At 43.9% G+C, this 22093-nt stretch overlaps 2 protein-coding genes across 2 annotated transcripts in view; one reads left to right on the top strand and one right to left on the bottom strand.

Annotated features, from left to right (window-relative positions):
- Positions 1 to 2608, top strand: part of Klhdc7b (kelch domain containing 7B) — a 3984-nt gene extending 1376 nt beyond the window's left edge. The window contains exon 2 of the mRNA XM_015506897.2: positions 69 to 2608. Coding sequence (XP_015362383.2) covers positions 69 to 2608 — 2540 coding nt within the window. The remainder of the gene's footprint in view (positions 1 to 68) is intronic.
- Positions 2609 to 3594: 986 nt separating this feature from the next.
- Syce3 (synaptonemal complex central element protein 3) lies at positions 3595 to 20685 on the bottom strand. The gene is made up of 2 exons (XM_015506898.2): positions 20540 to 20685; positions 3595 to 3896 (listed from the first exon to the last, which is right to left on the bottom strand). The coding sequence occupies exons 1-2, from the start codon at positions 20646 to 20648 to the stop codon at positions 3739 to 3741; spliced, it is 267 nt and encodes an 88-aa protein (XP_015362384.1). The 5' UTR covers positions 20649 to 20685; the 3' UTR covers positions 3595 to 3738.
- Positions 20686 to 22093: the final 1408 nt, after the last annotated feature.

The raw sequence follows: 22093 nt of genomic DNA, 5'->3' as shown, positions 1-22093 counted from the left end.
GCCGCGCCCTGGACTGCGGGCGGGCGAGGTGGGCCGGAGGGCCGCCGTGGGGCTTCTCGCCTGAGGAGGTGCAGGTGGAGTCCTGCGGCGCGCGTCCGGCCGGGCTGCGGGCTCAACAGACCGCGGCCCCCGGCTCGACTCCGGGCTGGGCAGAGCGGGAGAAGGGAGGGAGTCCCAGCCTCGTCAGGGCGGGGAGCGGGCGGCTGGTGGCCTGGTGGCTGACCTGGAGCCCCAGCAGACCCCGCACCGAGGAAGGCCAACTGTAGAGGGCCACAGTGGCGTCCCCTCCACTGGTCGTCCAGCCACGCCCCCGCCTCGGGGCGGGGATCCGGGTCGCCCTTCCCCGAAGGCAAATAGGTCTGGCGTGGGCCTCCTCTCTGCAGCCCCCAGCCCCTCTCCTACAAACTCTCTGCCCCACGGAGTCAGCCAGGATCCTTCTGAGGGTGAAAATGTCAGCGCGGCGCCGGCCTCCTCATCAGACCAAGTTTCCACTTCAGCTCCAACAGTAACCCTAGCCCCTTCTCCATCCAGAGCCCCATTCCCAGTGACAAACCCATCACCAGCCGCAGCCGCAGCCTCAGCTCCGCCCACAGCCTTAGCCCCTGCCTCAATCCCAGCCTCGGCGGCGGCGGCCTCAACCCCATGCCCATCCCCATCACCAACCTTACTCCCAGCCCCTGCCTTAGCTAGTGGGTCAAGCCCTGCGGCTGGAGAGTCCAAAGTGGGTCTCTCCAGGAGCTACCACGAAGGGCAGATTACAAGTAGCTGGGGAAACCTTATTGCCATGGTTCTTAGAAGCCACCCCTTTCCCAGGCAAGAGAAGCCCAAAGGATGCGCCCTAAGGGCAGTCCCTGTGAGCCCTGCAGGTCCCAGCTCTTTCACCCATTCTGAACACAGACCAGAGGCTTCCCAATCTGAAGGGGAAATCCCCAGCCTCCAGAATAGGCACCCATCTTCTTTGGGGATTGTCACACACGCGGGAGGACTGGCCAAGACTCCATGTCAGGCGCAGCCAGTGGGCTTTGAAACCAATGGGAAGCCCACCCCTGGCCCACCTCTAGGCCCCAAAGAAAACAGAACCAAGGAGAAAAGTCTAGACTCACTGCCCTCAGCTGAAGTGCCTGGGGGACACACACAGCCCTCTGTGCAGATGCAGTCTGGCTCTGCACCACCCTCTGCTATGAGGTGGGATTCTCAGCATATCCCCAGACCACGGAAACACAGCATGTGTGAAATAGCCCTGAGCTCTGAGCATCTGGTCAGCCAGGTGGCCCCAGAGCAGCACCAGGGTCAAGTGCTCAGGGAGGAGGCCAGCTCTGCAGGCAGCAGGGGAGTCCTCACAGAGAAGCAGAAAGAGGCCCAAAAACTCATGGTTTTTCTGCAGAGGCCTGGGAGTTGGGGGATGGTCAAGGGATCCCAGAAGCCCCACTCGTGGGCCTTGGAGGCTGCCACAGCTGTTCAACGTCCCCAGCGGCTAGACCTGGGCAGCTGCCTGGAGGTGCTGGCCTTTGCCCAGCAGCATGGGGAGCCTGGCCTAGCCCAGGAGACCTATGCCTTGATGAGCAGCAACCTGCTGCACGTGCTGGGCGACCCGCACCTCTACCGGCAGCTGAGTGGGGCTGATCGGGAGCGCATCCTTAGCCTGCGGACGGGCCAGGGCCAGGCCAGGCTGGGGGTCCTTGTACTGCCCAGACTCTACCCGGTGTGCCGTTCCGGGTTCAAGAAGAGCTCTCGTGGTGAGGAATCTCCTGAAGCTCAGACTGCACCTCTGCCTCATCGAACATTCCTCCATGTGTTCAACCCTCAAGAGAACATTTGGCGGCCCCTGACCCAGGTGCCGGAGGAAGCCCCCCTCCGGGGCTGTGGTCTCTGCACCATGCACAACTACCTGTTCCTTGCAGGCGGCATCCGTGGCTCTGGTGCCAAGGCTGTCTGCTCCAAAGAGGTCTTTTGCTACAACCCTCTGACCAACATCTGGAGCCAGGTTCGGCCCATGCAGCAAGCCAGAGCCCAGCTCAAGCTGGTGGCCCTGGACGGGCTGCTGTATGCTATTGGAGGCGAGTGCCTGTACAGCATGGAGCGCTACGACCCACGCACAGATGCCTGGACCTTACGTGCTCCCCTCCCTGCAGGCACCTTCCCTGTGGCCCATGAGGCTGTGGCCTGCCGTGGGGACATCTATGTCACAGGAGGTCACCTCTTCTACCGCCTGCTTAGATACAGTCCTGTGAAGGACTCATGGGATGAGTGCCCCTACAGTGCCAGCCACCGGCGCTCCAGTGACATGGTGGCACTAGGGGGCTTCCTGTATCGCTTCGACCTGCTGCGGGGTGTGGGCGCTGCAGTGATGCGCTACAACACGGTGACGGGTTCCTGGAGCCGTGCTGCCTCCCTGCCACTGCCTGAGGCCATCCCACTCCGCTGCACTGTGTTGGGCAACACCATTTACTGTCTCAACCACCAGGTCACAGCCACCTTTGCAGTCTCTGAGGGGACTGCGCAGTTTCAGGCCAAGGAGCTGCAGCCCTTTCCCCTGGGGAATAAGGGGATCCTCTGTCCATTCATCCTGACCCTGCCCACTGCGGCCCGGCTGCAGACCTCACTCTGAGTGCCAGTGGAGAACTGTACTTCAGGGACACCTTTCATCTGGGGTAGTCTGAGGGGGTGTGGGCCGTGGAGGTGGGGTTGGGGTCAGAACCTTCTGCTCCAGTTTCTGGGACACTTTTCCTTCTATGTTTGTCTCCTGCTGTAAAGGTTGTCACTTATTCTGGAGTGAGAGCCCTTCCACCTCCCTTCTTACCCTCCCCACACCATGCTGGTACCTGCCCCAGGTCCTTACCTGCTTTGGATGCCTCAGCTTGCTCCCAGGCTCCCATCTTCCTGGGAAACTCCTGGGCCCAGAGCTAAGGAAGGAGAGGGATGAAAGCTTATTTGTGCTCCCTGTATTCTGTCAGGTGGAAGTGGAGGCAAAGAGGTCCCCAGGAGATGCCCTTGCCTCTGGAACTTCTGCCTTTGAGGAGCCTTTTGACTCTTTCCTCCTGAGTCTGATTGGGGGTGGAGCCCTCACCTGTGCAACTGGGTCTGGAGCCCTGCACACGGCCCTGCCTAGACCTGACAGACTACTTGGCTCCTCTGCAACTTGCAGGTCTCTCTGCCCTGCCAGGCTCCCATCCCCTTCCCCCAGATTTCCCTCTAAATGAACCCCTTTTTAGTTATGTGGACTCAAAACAATACATTTAACCTCCCATTTTTACCTTTTCTGTAAAAGAGGCATAATGGACACCTGCCTCTCAGGAGAGCCATGAGAATGTGATCATCAGTGGGCTACCTGGCACAGTACCTGGGGTACACAGCATGAGAAATGAATGTTTTCTCTCCCTACCCACTTCAAAATCCACATTAGGCAGGTAAATAAATTCGATTGAGTGCTGCTGCCTATCCCAGCACTGACTTGGCTTGCCCCTGTCTGGCTCTTTTTTCTTATGCTCAACACAACTGCACCAAATACATGTCCCACCCATTGAAAGCATCTGCATCCTACCCTTGTCTTGCTGAGTTCACAAAATATGGCAGACAGCTGAGTGGATCACAGCACAGGACAGAAAGGGTCCTCAGGTTGTGCTTAAAAATAAGTTTATTGAAAAACAAGTGCTGTACACACAGCTATGTATCTGGGTCACTGGCCCGTCTCTGTGGCTCCAGTGCATGATGGGTGGCAGCGTGGATGGGCAGCGGGGCCTACTGCTTGCGCTTGGTCTCACTGAGCAGCTCCTGCCAGTTCTTCTCCATCTCCTCCTTGCAGTTGAGGAAGGCGTCTTCTAGCCGGCGCATGGACTCCGCCAGAGTGGGGTTGGTGCGCATTACCACCATGTCATAGGCCATCCAGGTCGCCTGCACTGCAACAACCAGACAGGCCCAGTCAGGCCACAGGTGGCGCTGCAGCTCTGGGGCACCTCACTTGTGCTGCCAGGGAGCGGGACCCTGCTGGGACCCCCCATGCTCCAAGGAGAGAAAGTTGTTAGCTGTAAGCCACCACAGGGCTCATAAAACCCCCTATGAAAACTCCCTGCAAACAGCAATAATGATGCTCCCTAATTTCCAGTTTTAACTTCTGGATCCATCAGCCCATGACAGTAAAAGCTGGAGGCCAGTCTGATGTGAACCGGGAGAAAATGGAGCAAACCCCAAGTCCTTGCTGACACACAGTTCACAGCTGGTGGCTTCAGGGTGACCTCCACAGGAGTCTACCTGGTTCACATGCTCAGGTAGGCCAACCATTCCCAGTCCTACAAGTCCTCACTCTCATGTTTCTCCACGCTCCGTGGCCTGGGATACCTGTCCACCTGCAGCTGTACAACTCTGTGTTTTCATTAAGGCTCAGGCCAGGGCTTCTCCTGGGGAGGTTCTGCTGCCTCCCCGATGAGACGCTTTGAATGTCCACACTGATCTTTCCCTCTGAGAGCAGCTTGAGGGCAGAGTGCCCTGGGTCTCCAGGTGAACATATGCTTCTTGTGCAGACTCTGTGGAAGTATGCAAAACCCCCTCTTTTCACCAGGCGCCATCACTGTGGCTCTACATTCTAGAACTTCACAGAACAAAGGTCACCCTTTCTGTGTGACAGCGCAGCACAGTGGATCTCTCTCCTTAACACTCCTCTTTGTCAAGCTAAAAAATACTGGTACTCTGGGAAGCAATGTCTTCAAGGAAATTAACCAAAGATGATACAAGAAGCATGATTAGTGATAAAAGCACAAGTGTATCTCACACAAGCAAGGTCAGCCACATGGCAGACTTGAAGCTCAGAGTAACACCTGTTTGGTTAGGGAAAATTGTTAGAAAAGGTGTGTGTAGGGCTGAGGTTGTGGATCAGAGGTAGAGCGCTTGCCTAGCATGTGTGAGGAGGGTTTGATCCTCAGCACCATATAAAGTAAAATAAAGACATTGTGTTTACCCATAACTAAAAGATAAATATTAAAAAGAAAAGAAAGTGTGCAGTGTCCCAACAGAGTTCATGACTCTAGCTAGTATAGGGATTCTTGGACTTAAAGAAGCCTGAGTGACCCTTGGGTCACTTGTTACAATGTAGGCGACTGCCCCCACCCCCCACCCCATGGTGATTCTTGTCTAGCTGGTTATGCTACCTGGGGGCATCTCACTTGTGCTGCCAGGGAGCGGGACCCTGCTGGGACACCCCATGCTCCAAGGAGAGAAAATTGTTAGCCTGTAAGCTACCACAGGGCTGGTGGCTGAATGCTGACATGGTGACACATGGACCAGGTTTGTGGAACAGAACTTGCTTCCCAACTCTTCACTGGCTGTCCCTGTGGCCTTGAATAAGGAGTTAGACTTGGCAAACTCAGTTTCTACTTCGCAAAGCAGAGCCTACTTCCTGATCTCATGGCTTGCTGTGAAGATTAAGGGGGTAATATACATGAGCTGCCTAGCACATGTGTCAAAGAGACATATAGACCGAGTGTCTGTGTCCCCTCCCCATTCACATGTTGAAATCTAACCCTAAGATGAAGACATTAGGAGGCAGGGCCTTTAGGAGATGAGTGCCGACGGGTATGGAGTCCATGTGAATGGGACTGGTATCCTTATAAAACAGACACGAGAGCTTGCTCTTGGCCATGTGAAGACACAGTGAAAAGGTGACTGCAAAGTAGGAAAAGGCTTCTCATCAGCACTAGATTGACTTCCTAGCCTCCAGGACTCTGAGAAATAAATGTTTGTTGTGTCTTTTAAACCACTCTATGTCGATTTGTTATAGGGTCACAAAACAATGAAAACAAAAAGGGCACAGTGGTACATGCCTGTAATTTCAGAAGTTCAGGCGGCTGAGGCAGAAGGATCTCAAGGTCAAAGCCAGCCCCAGCAACTTAGCAAGGCCCTAAGCAACTTAATGAGACCCCCATCTCAAAATAAAAAATAAAAGGACTGGGGATGTAGTTCAGTGAAAATAGCCTCTGGGTTCAACCCCTAGTACAAAGCAAAGCAAAACAAAAACAAAAACAAACATAAACAAACAAACAAAAAACAGCCAATCAGTCAAACAAAAATGAATAAGGCAATAGGCCAGGTATGGTGGCGCACATCTGTAGTTGCAGGAACTCAGGAGGCTGAGGCAGGAAGACTGCAAGTTTGAGGTCAGCTTGGGAAGCTTAGCAAGACCCTATCTCAAAATAAAAATAGAAAGGGCTCAGATGTAGGTCAGTGGTATGCCTGGGTTCAATTCTCAGTATCACAGAAAAAAAAAAAAAGACAAATGGGTCCCAAGAAGTGGGTTGTTGCTATAGCAAGTGCATGTAAGTGTGGAAGTAGCCCTGGAATTGGGCAGTTAGTAGAGGCTGCAAGAGCTTTGAAGTGCAGGCTAGAAATTGATACAGTATTACTGTGTATGGAGCTTTTATTTGCTTATATTTTAAAATATTTTTTTAGTTGTACATGGACATAATACCTTTATTTTATTTGTTTTATTTATTTATTTATTTTTGTATGTGGTGCCTGAGATCGAACCCAGTGCTTTATGCATGCCAGGCAAGCGCTCTACCACTGAGCCACAACCCCAGCTCCACTTTTTTTAATTTATTTGTTTTTTAAAAAATTTTGTAGTTGTAGATGGACAGAATGCCTTTATTTTATTTGTTTATTTATATGTGGTACTGAGGATCCAACTCAGTGCCTCAAGCATGCTAGGCAAGCACTCTGCCACTGAGCTACAGCCCCAACCCTGTGTATGGAGCTTTAAAAGTAATTTGGTAAGTGCTCAGAATAAAAGAAGAATTTAGAGAATACATAAATGATCAAGAATAGACTGTGGAAATACAAAAGGCCAAACCATTCTAATGAGGTACCAGATGGAAATAAGGAATAAGTTATCAGAAACCAGAGAAAAAGTGATGCTTGTCATGACGTGGCAAAGAACTTGGCTGAACTGTGTTTGTTTTCTAGTGTTTTGCAGAAGATAGAACTTGTAAGAAACAAGACTGGATATTTATACAAGGAGAGTTGCTTCAAGAAAGAAGAAACTTTTACAAAATAAATAATTGAGGTATTCAGGGTAAAGAAGATAGATAAGAAATTAAAATTGGTGTAGGCGGGTAACAGCTTACAGACATGATCTTCCATAGGAGCTAGAATTTTGACTCTGAGTTTCCTAAGCCAAAGTAGAGAAAGAAACATGTTCAAATGACTCAGTATTCACAAAAGAGAAACAATCCATCCTTTAAAACACTACTACCCTAAAGGACAATTTTCCAGTGGGTCTTTACGAAAAGAAAGGTACTGGCTGTGTTGCCTAGGCTGGCCTCAGACTCCTGGGCTCATCCCAGCCGCCTGCCTCCGTCTCCCGAGTATTGGGATTACAGGTGTGCACCTCCCTCCCAGCTTAGCATCCTCATTTAAATACAAGGTGTTCCTTCCTTACTATGTTAGGATCACTGGTAAAAGAAAGCTGGTACCAGGGTGGCAAAGCACAGCTCAGAGAGGCAGTTCAGCAAGACACCAAAACACCACATAAGGTACACGGCCCTCTCTAGGGCCCATGGAAAGTTTTGGAATACACACAGCAGGAAGACTCACAATCATCAGAAAGTTCTCCAGAAATACACATTTCTTGAGTTTTTCATTCATTCATTTGGTGTTTACAGAACACTTTTGTGATGGCACTTGCAAAGGCAGCCCTGGTGGCATGCAAGGTATGAGGTTCACACTGCTCTCCTGCACGGGAGAGACCGCCATCAACTGGGGTGATTGCAGGTGGTTAAAGGTACTGCTGGGAAACAAGCCATGTGCTGCAACAGGGAGGAGGTGGGAGTCCACTTGATATACCAGGTATATCAAATAAAAGTGCAATGTGCTGGTTCTAGGCCCTCTTTTGTGTTTTATTGCTTAGTTTGTCTATTTCTATCCCAATATGACAACATTTTAAATACATAGCTTTATAGCTTACTTATATAGCTTTTAACCTATTATGTAGCTATATATACAACATGACATACTTACATAAGTTTAAATAGATTCATAATAAATCTTGTTAATTATAGGGTAAGTCCTCTGTCCCTATCTGTCTTCCTCAGAAATATCTTACTATATTCTTGACTCTTAGGGCTCTCATAAATGTTTTAGAATCAACCTGTCACATTTCATGAAAATCCAGATAGGATTTTTTAAAAAATATATTTTTTAGCTATAAATGGACATCTTTATTTATTTTTTTATGTGGTGCTGAGAATTGAACCCAGGGCCTCACACATGCTAGGCAAGCGCTCTACCACTGAGCCACAACCCCAGCCCCCCAGAGAGGATTTTGATTAAACTACTTTGTACTCTTAGATGGAATTTGGAAAGAATGGACACATTTATTACATTAAGCCTTTCTATTCACAGAGTTAACTATGGCTCCATTTATTTTTATTTAAAAAAATTCCTAGCAACACACACACACACACACACACAATATGTCCTCATGCTTTGCCTCTGATATGTAAAAATGTAATCTATTTTTGTATATCCATCTTATATCCGACCACATTACTAAACTATTATTTCCAACCATTTGTGTTTTAGAGGTAGCAGCCAGCTTCCAAGTGGGCTCCCAGTGGGCATTACCTTTTGGTAGGCACAGCTTTGTATAGTTTTCTCTTATACCAGAGTTGATCCGTGGAACAATATGGTACAGGTGACATTATGCCATCTGAGATTTTTTCTGAGCAAAGGTATGACCAGTCCTATGGAGTGGCCACATAGGAAGCCTCCCGACAACAGCCACCTAAGCTTGGAAGCAGATTTTCCAGCACCCAGTCCAGGGTTCAGAAACTGAAGCCATGGCTGGTATCTTGACTGTGATCTCATATGAAACAACCAGAAACCACCCAGCTATGCCACACCCAGACTTCTGACATTCAAAAACTGTGTCATCATAAATGGTTTTGATTTTCATTTTCTAAGTTTGGGTTAATTTGCACTAAATAACAAATAACTGATTTTGGTATTGGGAATTTGGTGTTTCCATAACAAGAACCTACAATTGGGAGTGGCTTTGGAAATGGGTGATAAGTGGAAACAAGAAGAGCTGTAAGGATTTTGCTAGTAAAAGTTTAAAGTGCCTTGAATGCACTGTTCATAGAATTTTGGACTTTAATGAGACTAACAATAAGGGCTTTAAGAGAAGTGAAAAAAGTTATTGGAAGCTGAAGGAGAGGAGATCCTTGTTATGTAGAGGCAGAAAATTCAGCAACACTGTCACAAGAAATAATTTGAAAGGTGAAAAATGTACCTAATGAATTATTTAGTAGGATTTACCCATTTTTTAATATTTATTTTTTAATTGTAGGTGGACACACAATATCTTTATTTCAATTTGATGTGGTGCTGAGGATGGAACCCAGTGCCTCACGCATGCTAGGCGAGCGCTCCACCACTGAGCCACAACCCCAGCCCCAAGGATTTATCTATTTTTTGGGTTTTTTTTTGGTGCTGAGAATTGAATCGAAGGCCTCCCACAGAAGCCAAGAATACACCCCACCACTGAGTAACACCCTAGCCCCAACTGACATGTTTAACATTTTACTCATTTTTCCATATTTTTGTGAATTTCAAATCGTCCTTTGGGATCACATTTCTTTTACTTGGTATAACTTTTAGAGGATCTTTAGAGCAAGTCTGTTTGTGATAAATAGTTTCAGTTTTGTTCATCTGCAGATGTCTTTGTCTTCTCTTCTGAAAGAGAGTTTTTCAGGGGGCTGGGGTTATAGCTCAGCGGTAGAGGGCTTACCTTGCACTTGTGAGGTACTGGGTTCAATCCTCAGCACCACATAAAAAATAAATAAATAAAATAAATAAAAAGATATTGTGTCCATCTTTAAAAAATATCTTTCTGAAAAAAGATAGTTTTTTGGGATGCATAATTCTGGGTTAATAGTGTTTTTATGATATTTAGTTTTTTCCCACCAATTCCTAGTCTTCATGATTGTTGTTGGGAAATCATTCCAATTGTCCTTCCTTTGATGATCTCTTTCTCTTTCTTTGGCTTCCTACAAAATTTTTCTCTTTGTCTTTGATGTTCTGAAGTTTCACTCTCTAGGTATGGATTTAATTTTCTTTTGCTTGGGATATATTTTGTTTCTTGGATCTCTGATTCAATTTTTCATCAGTTCTGGAAAATTCAGTCATTATATTATTAAATATTGTCATTATTCCATTTTAACTTTTTTTCTGAGATCCCCATTAGAACCATGCTAAACCTTCTTAATCTTTTTTCATTTTATTTATTTATTTTTGCAGGGTTAGGGATCTAGCCCAGGGCCTTGTGCATGATAAACATGTGTTCTACTATTGAGCTTGCCCTGGCCCCTTCTTTTTTATTTTTTATGGTACTAGGGATTGAACCTAGTAAGAGGTGCTTAACCACTGAGCCACATACATCCCCAGCTATTTCTATTTTTTTTTTTTTTTGAGACAGAGACTTGCTAAATTGTTGAGGCTGGCTTTGAACTTACGATCCTTCTGCCTCAGCCTTCTGAGTCATTGGGATGATAGGCATGCACCACTGCACCCAGCCCTTTTTTATTTTTGATGCATTCTTTTCCTGTTTACTAATTCTCTTTTCAAGTCTTCAACTGTTATTTTTTTAAAAAAATTTAGTTTTTAGGTGTAGATGGACACAACACAATGCCTTTATTATTTTTTTTTATGTGGTGCTGAGGATCGAACCCGAGTCCCGCCCGTGCTAGGCGAGCGCTGTACCGCTGAGCCACAATCCCAGCCCCTTCAACTGTTATTGATGACATTTTATTTCACAATATTTATTGTGAAATATTATTTATTTCATTATATTTTTAATTTAATTATATTATTATATTTTCATTATATTATTTATTTCATTATATTTTTCACTTTAGAATCGCCATTTGTTTTTACCAATTTTGGCTGTTCATTCTTAAATTTATTTTATGCTCATCTGTTATTTCATTCATTACTTCTTAAACCATTTTACGTATAGCTACTTATGTTCTGTGTCTGACTTCATCTTTGGACATCTAAAGGTACTGATTCTAGTTTCTTTCACTCACAGTGGCTTACCATTGCATGTCTGTGGTTTTATCTTTGTATGTGAGGTCATTGCTGAGGTAGCCCCCATCCAGGAAATTAACACTCTCAGGGGTTTTGGTACTGAGCAAGAGAGTCATACATTCAGCTTCTCGACCTCTCTGATGTTTCAAGATTCAGTATCTGTTATAGGGTGGATTGTTTCCTCCCTAATCTCATCTGTTGAAATCCTAATTCCTGGTACTTCAGAATGTGACTGTATTTAGAGATCGTAATTTTAAGAGGTAGTTAGTTAAAATGAGGTCTTTGGAATGGGCCCTAATTCAGTATGAGTGGCATCCTGATAAGGAGAGGGGTCATCATGTAAGGACACAAGAAGGAGATGAAACATCTACAAGCCAAGGAGAAACCAACCTTACCGCACTGCTAGCCTCCAGTACTGTGAGAAAACACATTTCTATTGTTTAAGCTGTCCAGACTGTAGTCGTTTGTAGGGCAGACCTAGCAAACACACAGAGGATCCCACTGCAGAGCAAGATCTCCTCCTGCTGTTCTGGTGGCTTTGCTCTGGGACTTTGCCTTCAGCATTAGGATATTTGTTCCCAGCCTGTCAACATTGAACCTCCAGTTCCTGCATGACCTGCTGAGCTACCTAGTTGAGCCAGGCTCATCTTACTAGGTTGATGGTACCATGTGCAATTTTGGCCTTGCATGAAGGATTTCAGCGAAAGCGAGTGACTGGGGGCTGAAATCTAAATTAAGGTCCTCTCTTCAATATGAGAAGATTGCTATCTGGCCAGAGGGGGTGCCTTTTTCTAATTCATTACAAAGGAGAATTTTTCCAATCATTTATCCAGAAAAAGCAGCACCTTTTTCCTATTTATATGGAGGTGCAGTATGATCCAGCAGAGGCCTTATTAACTATATTTAAGTTTATTTAGGGGTCTTACCTTTTGTGTGACCAGTGATGCCTTAAAAATGTGTTCTATCTAGGTTTTGTTGGTGAGGGATGGAAGGATCCTGCAGGGCCCCCACCCCCAGCTCCCTGAGCAGCTGGGATTACAGGTGTGGCCAGCCCTAGGCTACAGCTCCTTCACTGTCACATTAGGAATGCAAGGCTATTTGCTCCTCAGCACAAGCCTTTTGTCCTCACTAAAACAGCACTCTCCAAATCACCAAATGACCTCAGTATTTCTAAACACAGGGCTGTATTGATCATCACCTCTTCCTGAAACTGTCTTCTGCCTTGGATGGCATGATGCCACTCTTCCAGTTCTCTGTGCCCATGACTGTCTTTCTCTTCCCTTACAGTAAAACACCTTTGTCTGCTTTTCCAATTGAGGACATTTCTCAGGGTTGTGTCCTTGGGCCACCACTCTTCACTATGAACCTACTGCATGGTCAGTATCACATACACATTGTGAAAAGGAAAGTAGTCAGACCTTTTGAGGGTTATTAGACTCAACTTACACTAATTCCTGGAGATTCAGAGCATTACTGTGGTCCACCAGTCAGAGTTGAGGCTGTGGAGGCCAGGTGACCAATGGAGTGTCAGCTCTGGTTTGTCTCACAGTGGACCATAGACCTCTGAACCCACCCTGTGTTTATTCTCACAGTTTCAGTATGCAGAATTGAAACAGCATATTCAGTAACCGGGAGAATCCCTACATTGGCTCACTGACTCATGAGGGCTGTCATGATGCAAAAGGTGAAATGGAAGCCAAGCAGGACTGCCTCCAGCTATGAGAGCAGTAAACCAAAGCAACTGCATTTCTGCAAACTGCAGGCTTCCACCATCATTAAAACCCTGAGAGGTGCGGGGACATTCCTACCACATCCTTATTCCACTTGCCTATTTGGCCTGTGCAGAAAATGGATCTTAGAGAATGACAGCAGATTATCAAACTCAATCAGAAGGTGACTCCAGATACGGTTTGTTGCTGGAAAAAATGAACAAATGAACACATTCCTTGTACCTGGTATGCAGCTGTTGATCTGGCAAACGTTTTCTGGGTACATGTGAGCAAAGCCAATCAGAAGCAGTTTGCTTTTAGATGATGAGGCCAATAACTCATCTTCACTACCCTTATCAGGTCTATCAACTCCCCAGTGGCTAGGGTTTGGATCTGTGTGAAAGGCTCTGTCACCAGCCTATGGCACTACTCAGAGGTGGTGAAACCTTGAGAAGGTGATGCCCAATGGAAGGAAGTAGGTCACTGAAGTAAGAGGTGCCCTTGGAGGAGGGGATACTGGAACCTCAGCCCCTTCCTTTCTCTTTCTACTTGCATCTAGTTATAATGAAGTGAGCAGCTTTGTCCTACCACTAGCTCCCTACCGTGATATTCTGCCCCCTACATGCCCCAAAACCATGGGGACAACAGTCCAGGAACTGAAACCTCAGAAACTATGAGCCAAAATAACCTTTCTTCCTTTAAAGTAGATTTTATCAGGTATTTTGTCATGGTGGTGAGAAGCTGACTAACACCAGCTGGTACATAACATCGATGATATTGTGCTGATTGAACTGGTGAGCCAAAGAAGCCAGATACAAGAGCATGTACCGTGCAGCTCCATCTAGATGAAACTCGGGGCATGCATGGTAGTTGTTAAATGGTGTTAGGGATGGAGGTTGGAGATGAGCTGGGCAAGGTAAAAAGAAACTTCTGGAGTTGGCAAAAATGTTCTGCACTTGGATGCTGGTGTTGTTTACCATGCCACATTTGGCAAAGTTCAGTGCACTCTATACTTAAAGTGCATTTATTATATTGTATGTAAATTATACCTTAATGAAGATGACTTCAGGAACTGTAAAAAGCAAGAACATTATATATCAATATTTATGAATGTGGTAAAGGATATGCCAGAGATAAATCTACATCCCCAAGTGATTTAAAAGAATAAAATAAATGAACACAGCATTCAACTCAAAGTTTTAATAAAACAGCAATAAAAAATTAGGAAAAGCAGAGGAATTCCCCCCTCCCAAGAAATCCAGATAAGTCAGAATATGGAAAAATAGAAGCACACTGAGACGCTTTCCTGGCCCATGTACCCTTTTCTGAGAATTACCATCACCCATAGATCCTAGGACGAATTTAACCTGAACATCAGTCTCATTTCCCCTGTGGCCTAGCCCACCCTGGCCAGGGGTGATATACACCATAGCATAACTTGCAGCACCGAAAAGTAATAGATTGTACACATCTTGGAAGGAGCTGACACATGTAGTTCTGGATGAAAAAAATAAGAAATAGCATGAGACATATAACAATACTATTTACATAAATTAAAAACATATGTACATAAAACAGCAATATACATTTTACAAGAACATACACACAGAAAGGCATACATTAAGCACATTAGAATTGTTTCTGTGGGTGGAGAGAGGGAAAAGAATGAACTATACAGATTAAAGGGGACAAATAAAAAATTAAGCTGGAGGGCCGGTATGATCATGATATACCATGAACCGAGGGCCATGAAAAAAATCAGTCCTCTATATTTGAGATAGAAATAAATGAAAAACTGACCATGCAACAGTGTAATTTGAGAATAGGGGGATAGTCTTGAGGAGACCACACAAAATAAAATGGAAAATAACAAATAAATAAAACTGATTACAGAAATGATAATAAAAGATACAGCAAAATGGAGATGCACAACATGGACAACTGGAATTCTTAAAGAAGGAAACCAAAGAAACAGAACAACTAGTATCCAGCGAAACAATAAATGAAAATTTGTTCATGAGCATTCTCAAGTCCACTGTTCCAAGGGCTTGCCAGGTCCCAGGAAAAGTGTCACATGATAACACCAGTCTTATCTTGCTGGAATCACAGATCTTCAAAGATAAAGAAAAAATCTTAAAGGCAGAAGAAGCAAGTTGCTCAAGAGGAAACGAAGGCCTCCCACCACTGCACAGTGCCACCAAGTTCTCCTTCAAGCCACAGAGAAAGTGATCAATACTCCACCAAACTGCCATCCAGGTATAAGCACAGACAGATATTCTCAGGCATTTATGAAATCAAAGAATATAGTTACTAGGTTTAAATACTCCATCTGTTTGAATACAAAAATGTATGTCACAATGACTGTAGGGGTTATGATTACGGAACTTAAATGTCATAAATCTTCTGTGTGTGTGTGTGTGTGTTTGTATATGTGTGTGTATGTGGTACTGGGGATGGAACCCAGGAGGGCCCTACCCCTGAGCCACATTCCCAGCCCTTTTTATTTTTCATTTTGAAACAGGGTCTTACTATGTTTTCTGAAGCTGGCCTTGAATTTGGGATCCTCTTGCCTCAACCTGAGTATCGAGGATTACAGGTGCACCACCTTGATCAGCTGATGTTATAAATCTTGATAACAACAAATAGTAGATTAGTTACAAAGAGTAGTATAGCTAACAGCTAACTATGACTTGGTTTCCTCATCTATAAAACAGGGATGAGAGTCTTGTATGACATTGTTGTGGAGACTCAATTATCTAATATGTAGTATTTAGTAGTAAGTTCTGAGTGTTTCTGATGACAGGTATTAGATACTGAATAAGGTGAAAGGATATAACTAAAGAAATAACACTAGTTTAATGTTTCCCACAAACCAACTTACCTCCCTCCCTCCCTTTCTTTCTTTCTTTTTTCTTCTACACTTTGCTGTTTTATTATTTCCAAATCTCAGGCTTATGTACAGGAGGTAAGAGCACTGATAAAATTAAAAAACAGACCTAAAATGGCCTGGCTGGTGTGTCCAGCAGACCACATGGGGCAGTGGCCCTTGCCCTACCCCCTACCCTCCGGGACCTGGGGGTCTCTTGGCACTTTGTGTCTCCTAGTGACCAGCTGTCAGCAGCTCCAGCCTGGCACTGTGGGGCACATCTCTGGCCACCAGGCACCCTTGCAGCCTGCTACCCTTTCCTTATCAGGTGGATTTCATAGCTGCCACGGCAGAGCTCAGGGCACAGTCTACCATCCTGTCTCCAGAGGGCTAGAGTGGCCAGAGGTCCCACAAACTTTCTTAATTTTATTTCTCCCTTTGCTTCAGGGCCATCATGACTTTGTTTTGATTTTAAATTTTACTTTTAATTTTAAAATGGAACATGCAACATTTCCTTTAAATGTTATTATTTGATTAGCAATTATAAACCTAATAACCATTTATTTTGAAATGCTAATGCTCACACCAGAAAATTTCCACTGCATATAGTATCATTTTGGTACATTAAAAAATGTTGCTAAAAGAGATGATTTGGAAGAAAATATCCAGATTGACATAATCTTAACAAAGCAATTTCTAAAGAAAAAACTGAAAAGTTATACAAAAAAACTCTCCAATGGTTGAGTCATTGAGGTCTTTGAAATATTAAAAAGCCAATTGCTTCCAAATACTATAATAGTAAACATATAATTTCAGAATGTGGAAAAATATGACTCTAGAGATTGTGCAGACCCAAGTATCTTTGAACAGTTACTTAGATTCTGTAAGCCCTAGTTTCCTCATTTATAAAATAAGGATAATAATACTATCTATGCCCCAGATTTTTACTCTAATAAATAAATAAGACAATATGTGTAAGGCATATGGCAGAGTCCAACACCAACACACGGTGTACGATCAACATAAGTTGTTGTCATTATCACTGATAACACTGGAATAGCACTCATACCTAAGAATCCACAGCCTTCCTCCATGCTGGCATTAATGTAGCAAAAAAAAAAAAAAAAATGTAAAAAGACCTTACATATAAAAGGAATAAAGACCAGAAGTAAATGTATTGAAAAAAATATTTTGCAGAAAAATTTTGCAAAACTCATTTTAAGACATCTTAATGCATATTAATACATAATTTAGAGAGACATACTCTACCTAAATGAGAACACGTAATGTTAAAAAGATATTGTTCTTTACTGGACCCAATGGAACATACCTGTAATCCCAGAAGCTTGGGAGGCTAAGGCAGGAGGATTGCAAGTTTCAGGCCAGCCTCAGCAACTTAGTAAGGCCCTTAGCAACTTAACAAGAATAAAAGGACCGGGGGAGCTGGGGCTGTGACTTAGTGGTAGAGTGCTCACCTAGCATGTGCGGGGTGCTGGGTTCAATCCTCAGCACCACATAAAAATAAAGGTACTATGTTCAGCTACAACTAAAACAAAATATTTTTAAAAAAGGGACTGGAAAATAGCACATGGTAAAGCACCCCTGAGTTCAATTCCCAGTACCCTCCCTAAAAAAATCATTCTTCCCAAATTAATGTATAGGTTTAACACAATTCCAAATAAAGTATTAAATAAATGAATCTATATTGTTCCTCTGGAAGAATAAATGAGAGAAAAGTTAAAAATCATAAAATAAGAAAAAGAATGATGAGGGGAGCTTCAAGATTAATAATGAAAATAGTTTGATACTATACTTTTTTAAAAATTGTAGATAGATACAATATCTTCAATTATTTTTATGTGGTGCTGAGGATCAAACCCAGGGCCTCGCAAGTGCTAGGTGAGTGATCTACCGCTGAGCCCCAGCCCCAGACCTGATACTATACTTTTTAAAACATAACGTTATGAATGGAATAGCTGTCTCTGCCCTGCTATATATAAGACCCTCACGAGTCATAAATCACTTGCAAATTGATAGGAGAGGATGGGGTGGACTTGCGGGGGTAACCCCACCTTGCTACCCTCTACTCTCATGGAGCAAAAATGCCAGCTAAACTTGTGCCAGGAATGCTGTCCTAGCCATGTCCTGACTTAAGTTTGACAGTAGAGAAAGAAGAATTTAAGCCTTGGAGTTAAGATTTTGCCTTTGATATTGCTTGAAATTTTTACATTTGTTAGGGATTGCCTCCTTGGTATGATTAAAGATCCAAAGAACAACAAGTCAAAGGTCTTTGCGGGGGCATCAGAGGTCACGGGTTACATGCTGAGCCTCACTTCAGATCTAACCTAAAGGGTCAGGATGAGAGATGACATAATCCTGGTCCAAAATTATCTTACTTCTGCCAATAAAAACTGTCCTAACTTATCCCAGGGACAATATGAAGAAATTATTCTGTTGCTTATACTTCAGTTACAAAAATATTTTGATGTTAGGATTTGAGTCCCTGGGTTCGAGAACATCAATTGCTTAAAAAATTACCAAAGGTATGATTTTTTTTTTTTTTTTGTGGTACTTGGAATTGAACCCAGGGTTGGTCTGTCACTGAGCTACATCCCCAGTCCTTCTATCTTTAAATTTTGAGACAGGGTCTCATTAAGTTGCCTAGGCTGACCTCAAATTTGCAATCTTCCTGTCTCAGTCTCCAGAGTAGCTGGCATTACTGGTGTGAGCCACCACACCCAGCACAAAAGGTAAACTATACAATTCAAATATCATTTAATCTGCTACTGCTTATATGTTGCTAATATACTTTCAGCAGCTGACACACTGCTAGAGAAATTGTTAAAAAGACTACATTACCCCCAAATTTGATAACAGGTAGAACATTTATATATAAATAGAATTATAAAAGAGGAAAATAGGGGCCTGGGTTATGGCTCAGTGGTAGAACGCCTACCTAGCATGGGTGAGGCATGGATTCGATCCCTGGCACCACATAAAAATAAAAGGTATTGTGTCCACCTACAACTAAAAAATATTTTAACAAAATAAGAAAATACATGAAACTAAAACTAAGAAATAATTCAATAAAGGGAAATAATCGCCTTAACATGAGTCCAGGGAATGTAACTAGTCATCCTAATGTTTGTGTCTGCTCCCCACCCACATCTAAGGAAGGACCATCTCTATTCGACTTTGTATTCCTAGAATGGCACATGGTAGATACCCAGTGAGTGCTGTTAAGTAAAGAGAACATTTCACTAGATTGAAAGAGTTACACAGTTTATAGTGGAAAATGAATTACAGAACTTTTGAAATAGGTAGTTTAAAATATATTTAAAACTTTCCAGTATCTAGGCAGAAAAGTGGAAACATTTTTAAGTAGAAATTTTTTAGAGTTTGCTGTAATGAATACTTTTTTTTTTTTTTAAATAAATGAATAATATCTTGGGCTGGGGTCGAGGCAGAGGTAGAGCACTTGCCTAGCATGCATGAGGCACTGGGTTTGATCCTCAGTACCACATAAAAAAAAAATAAAGGTATTGTGTCAATCTACAACTAAAAACTAAATGTTTAAAAAAAATGAATAATGTCTTTTAAAGTAGTTTGTTTTCATTGGGCATACTGGCACACACATGTAATCCCAGCTAATTGGGAAGCTGAGGCAGGAAGATCACAGTTCAAGCTCAACCTAAGCAACTTAGCAAAACTGTCTCAAAAATAAAAATTTGTAAAAGGGTTAGGGAGAGCCTAGGGCTGGGGCTCAGTGGCAGAGCACTTGCCTAGCACATGTGAGACACTGAGTTCAATTCTCAGCACCAAATATAAACAGATAAATAAATAAATAAAAATAAAGGTCCATTGACAACTAAAAAAATTTTTTTAAAAAAGGGCTGGGGGCTGGGGTTGTGGCTCAGAGGTACAGTGCTCACCCACCATGCATGAGGCACTGGGTTCAATCCTCAGCACCACATAAAAAATAAAATAATATAAAGATATTGTGTCCACCTATAACTAAAAATAAATATTTAAAAAAGGGCTGGGGATATGACTTAGTGGCAGAGCTCTTGCCTAGCATGTATGAGGTACTGGATTCAATACCTGGTACTACAAACAAAAACCTTTTTTAAAAAATTTGAGTTAAAGTATGCATGCTTTTTGTTTTGCTTTGTTTTTGTGGTGGTGAGAATCAAAATCGGGGCTTTGTACATGCTTAGGCAAGTGCTCTACCACTGAGCTACATGTCCAACCCTAAGGTATTCATGATTTCTAAAGTTTGTTTTACATTATTATTTTTTCTAGCAAAGATTAGGCTCACAAATTATAAGAATTACATATATTCTGAGTTAATAAAGAACAAATAAAATTATAATGGTGTTACTACCACTGCTGAGTAGAAACAGATTAAATAAGACAATAAACTAACATTTCTTCCCCCAAATTTAGAAATTTGCTCAGTCCTATTGCTCTTTCAGTCCACTGAATGTATCTCCCATTCTTATCACTGTTATGCTGAATACTTTCTATTTAAATGATTTACAGAAAGAAAGCCCTGGTCTGCTCACAGATAGCATAGTCACCTGTTTATCATCTGATGTGAGTTGTCATTACATGTGAGTTGTATCTGGTAATGTACCAACTGCAAGTCACTATTTCTGTCCTCAAGAAGATAATAATAGTCCAATTGCAGAAATACAATGCAAAACCACAGAAAATAATTCAAGGTCATCCAATGTTAGGGTCAAATTTTGTGGTACAGCTACTGCTATGAAAATTGGAAGGTGGTCAAGGAAAGCCTTGTTAGGAGAAGGAACACTGGATATGAGCTCAGAAGTTTGGGGAATATTCAAGCTATTGAAAAGAAGGCACGCTGTTTGGGAAAGCATCCTACCTGAGATTTTTTCCATCTCTTCCAATAGCTTTTCCAAGTCCTTATTCAGGTCTGACAGCATTCGTAGCATATTGTCGTAATTTCTTTCCCCAGGGTCAGAATCAGCCATCTAGGTGGTGCACAGCAAGAAGCTGCCATGAGATGGACTGGCATTTCACTTCTACTCCACATTCCACAGCCAGTGATTCTTTAAAGAACTCTTCCCTGGCTCTTAGATTCCGACAGTACCACTTACTCCAGAGGCATTAGCAGCAGTTGCCAGGGAGACTGGGTCCTGACTTGAGTAGGCAACTCATTCACGTTTCCAACTATAGTTCTGTACTTTGTAAAAGGGAACGGCTAATAGTACCTGTACCTTATGGATAAGGTTTTTGTAAGGATTAAATGTCATAAATTATGTACTCTTCTGCAAGTACCTACAGTAATAAACACTTAATAAATCATACTTATTGTTATCTAAAATATTGAATGCTAACAAAATTACTCCAGATCTTCTTCTGATCTTGACTAATCACATCAATTCATCCCATTAATAATTGATGCTTATCTATTTAACTACAAGACTCTGGGCTAGAAAAGAAGGGAGAAAAATAATTAATAAGGCTATAGAAACTGCCAGGGAAGTTGTACTCTGTGAGATTATGAGGGAAGAAACTAGGTGACTGTTAATCGGGCAGGGATGGCCCCAAACATAACCTTGTTCTCAGGGTGCGTGTGCACGGGTGGGGTACAGTTCGTGGCTCTTGCTATAGTAAGAGGCCTCCATTTCGTAGCCTATGGCTCCCAGGCCTCTCCCATCACGGCAGGTCTCAACTGGTGTTGGGCTTGTGCTGACCGTCTTGTCGACCCTTCTTATTACATAAGGAGGAGCAGGGGTGAGGGGTGAGGGGTGAGGGGTGAGGAGCTGAGGTGAGGAGCTGAGGTGAGGAGCTGAGGTGAGGTGAGGAGCTGAGGTGAGGAGCTGNCTCCAGTTTGAAAGCAGCAGCTTCACCAGGCCTGCCTACAGACCCTCCAGTGCGGCCCTCAGGCCCAGACAAGTCACTTCCCCCTCCCTGATAAACTCAGAGTGAAGCCTCTGGCAGGCTGTGCTCACCCCATAAGGGGAAAGGGACCCCATAAGAGGGAAAGGCAAGAAAATTAGGGTGGGGACCACCAGACCAGAAGCTTTAACCCCAGGGTAAATGACTGAGAAATCCAGTGGCAGCTGATAGGGATTGAAAGGTGGTCCGAAGCCCCCAACTTTACTGTAAATGAAGGAGCAAATGAACACACATTCAGCCAGCCAAAACAAGGATGCACACAAACCTCAGAGCCTGATGAGGACCTGGACTGACATCCCATCACTTGTCACTGTTCGCTGACCCTCTGCATGGTCCTCACTGCTCTCAAACTCTACAGCCACATCTTGACCCTGGTGGGGGCTGCGACTTCTCCCTATGATCCCCTCAGCTGGCCATCGGCTCCACCCCAGGGGAAGTCTGCCTTGGTTCCTGACCTGATCACGGCATCTGAGTGAGTGGGCATCTGTGGACTTGGAGCCTAAGGCCTGAGACT

The sequence above is a fragment of the Marmota marmota genome, unplaced genomic scaffold, assembly GCF_001458135.2.
Source record: "Marmota marmota marmota unplaced genomic scaffold, marMar, whole genome shotgun sequence".
Taxonomy (NCBI): Eukaryota; Metazoa; Chordata; class Mammalia; order Rodentia; family Sciuridae; genus Marmota; species Marmota marmota.
This window is presented reverse-complemented; position numbering and strand designations above follow the sequence as displayed.

Coding starts and splice junctions, on each gene's coding strand:
- Syce3 (XM_015506898.2), bottom strand. CDS start 20,648: ATGGCTGATTCTGACCCTGGGGAAAGAAATTACGACAATATGCTACGA. Junction 3,897..20,539: donor AGAGATGGAAAAAATCTCAG/GTAGGATGCTTT, acceptor TGGTTGTTGCAG/TGCAGGCGACCTGGATGGCC.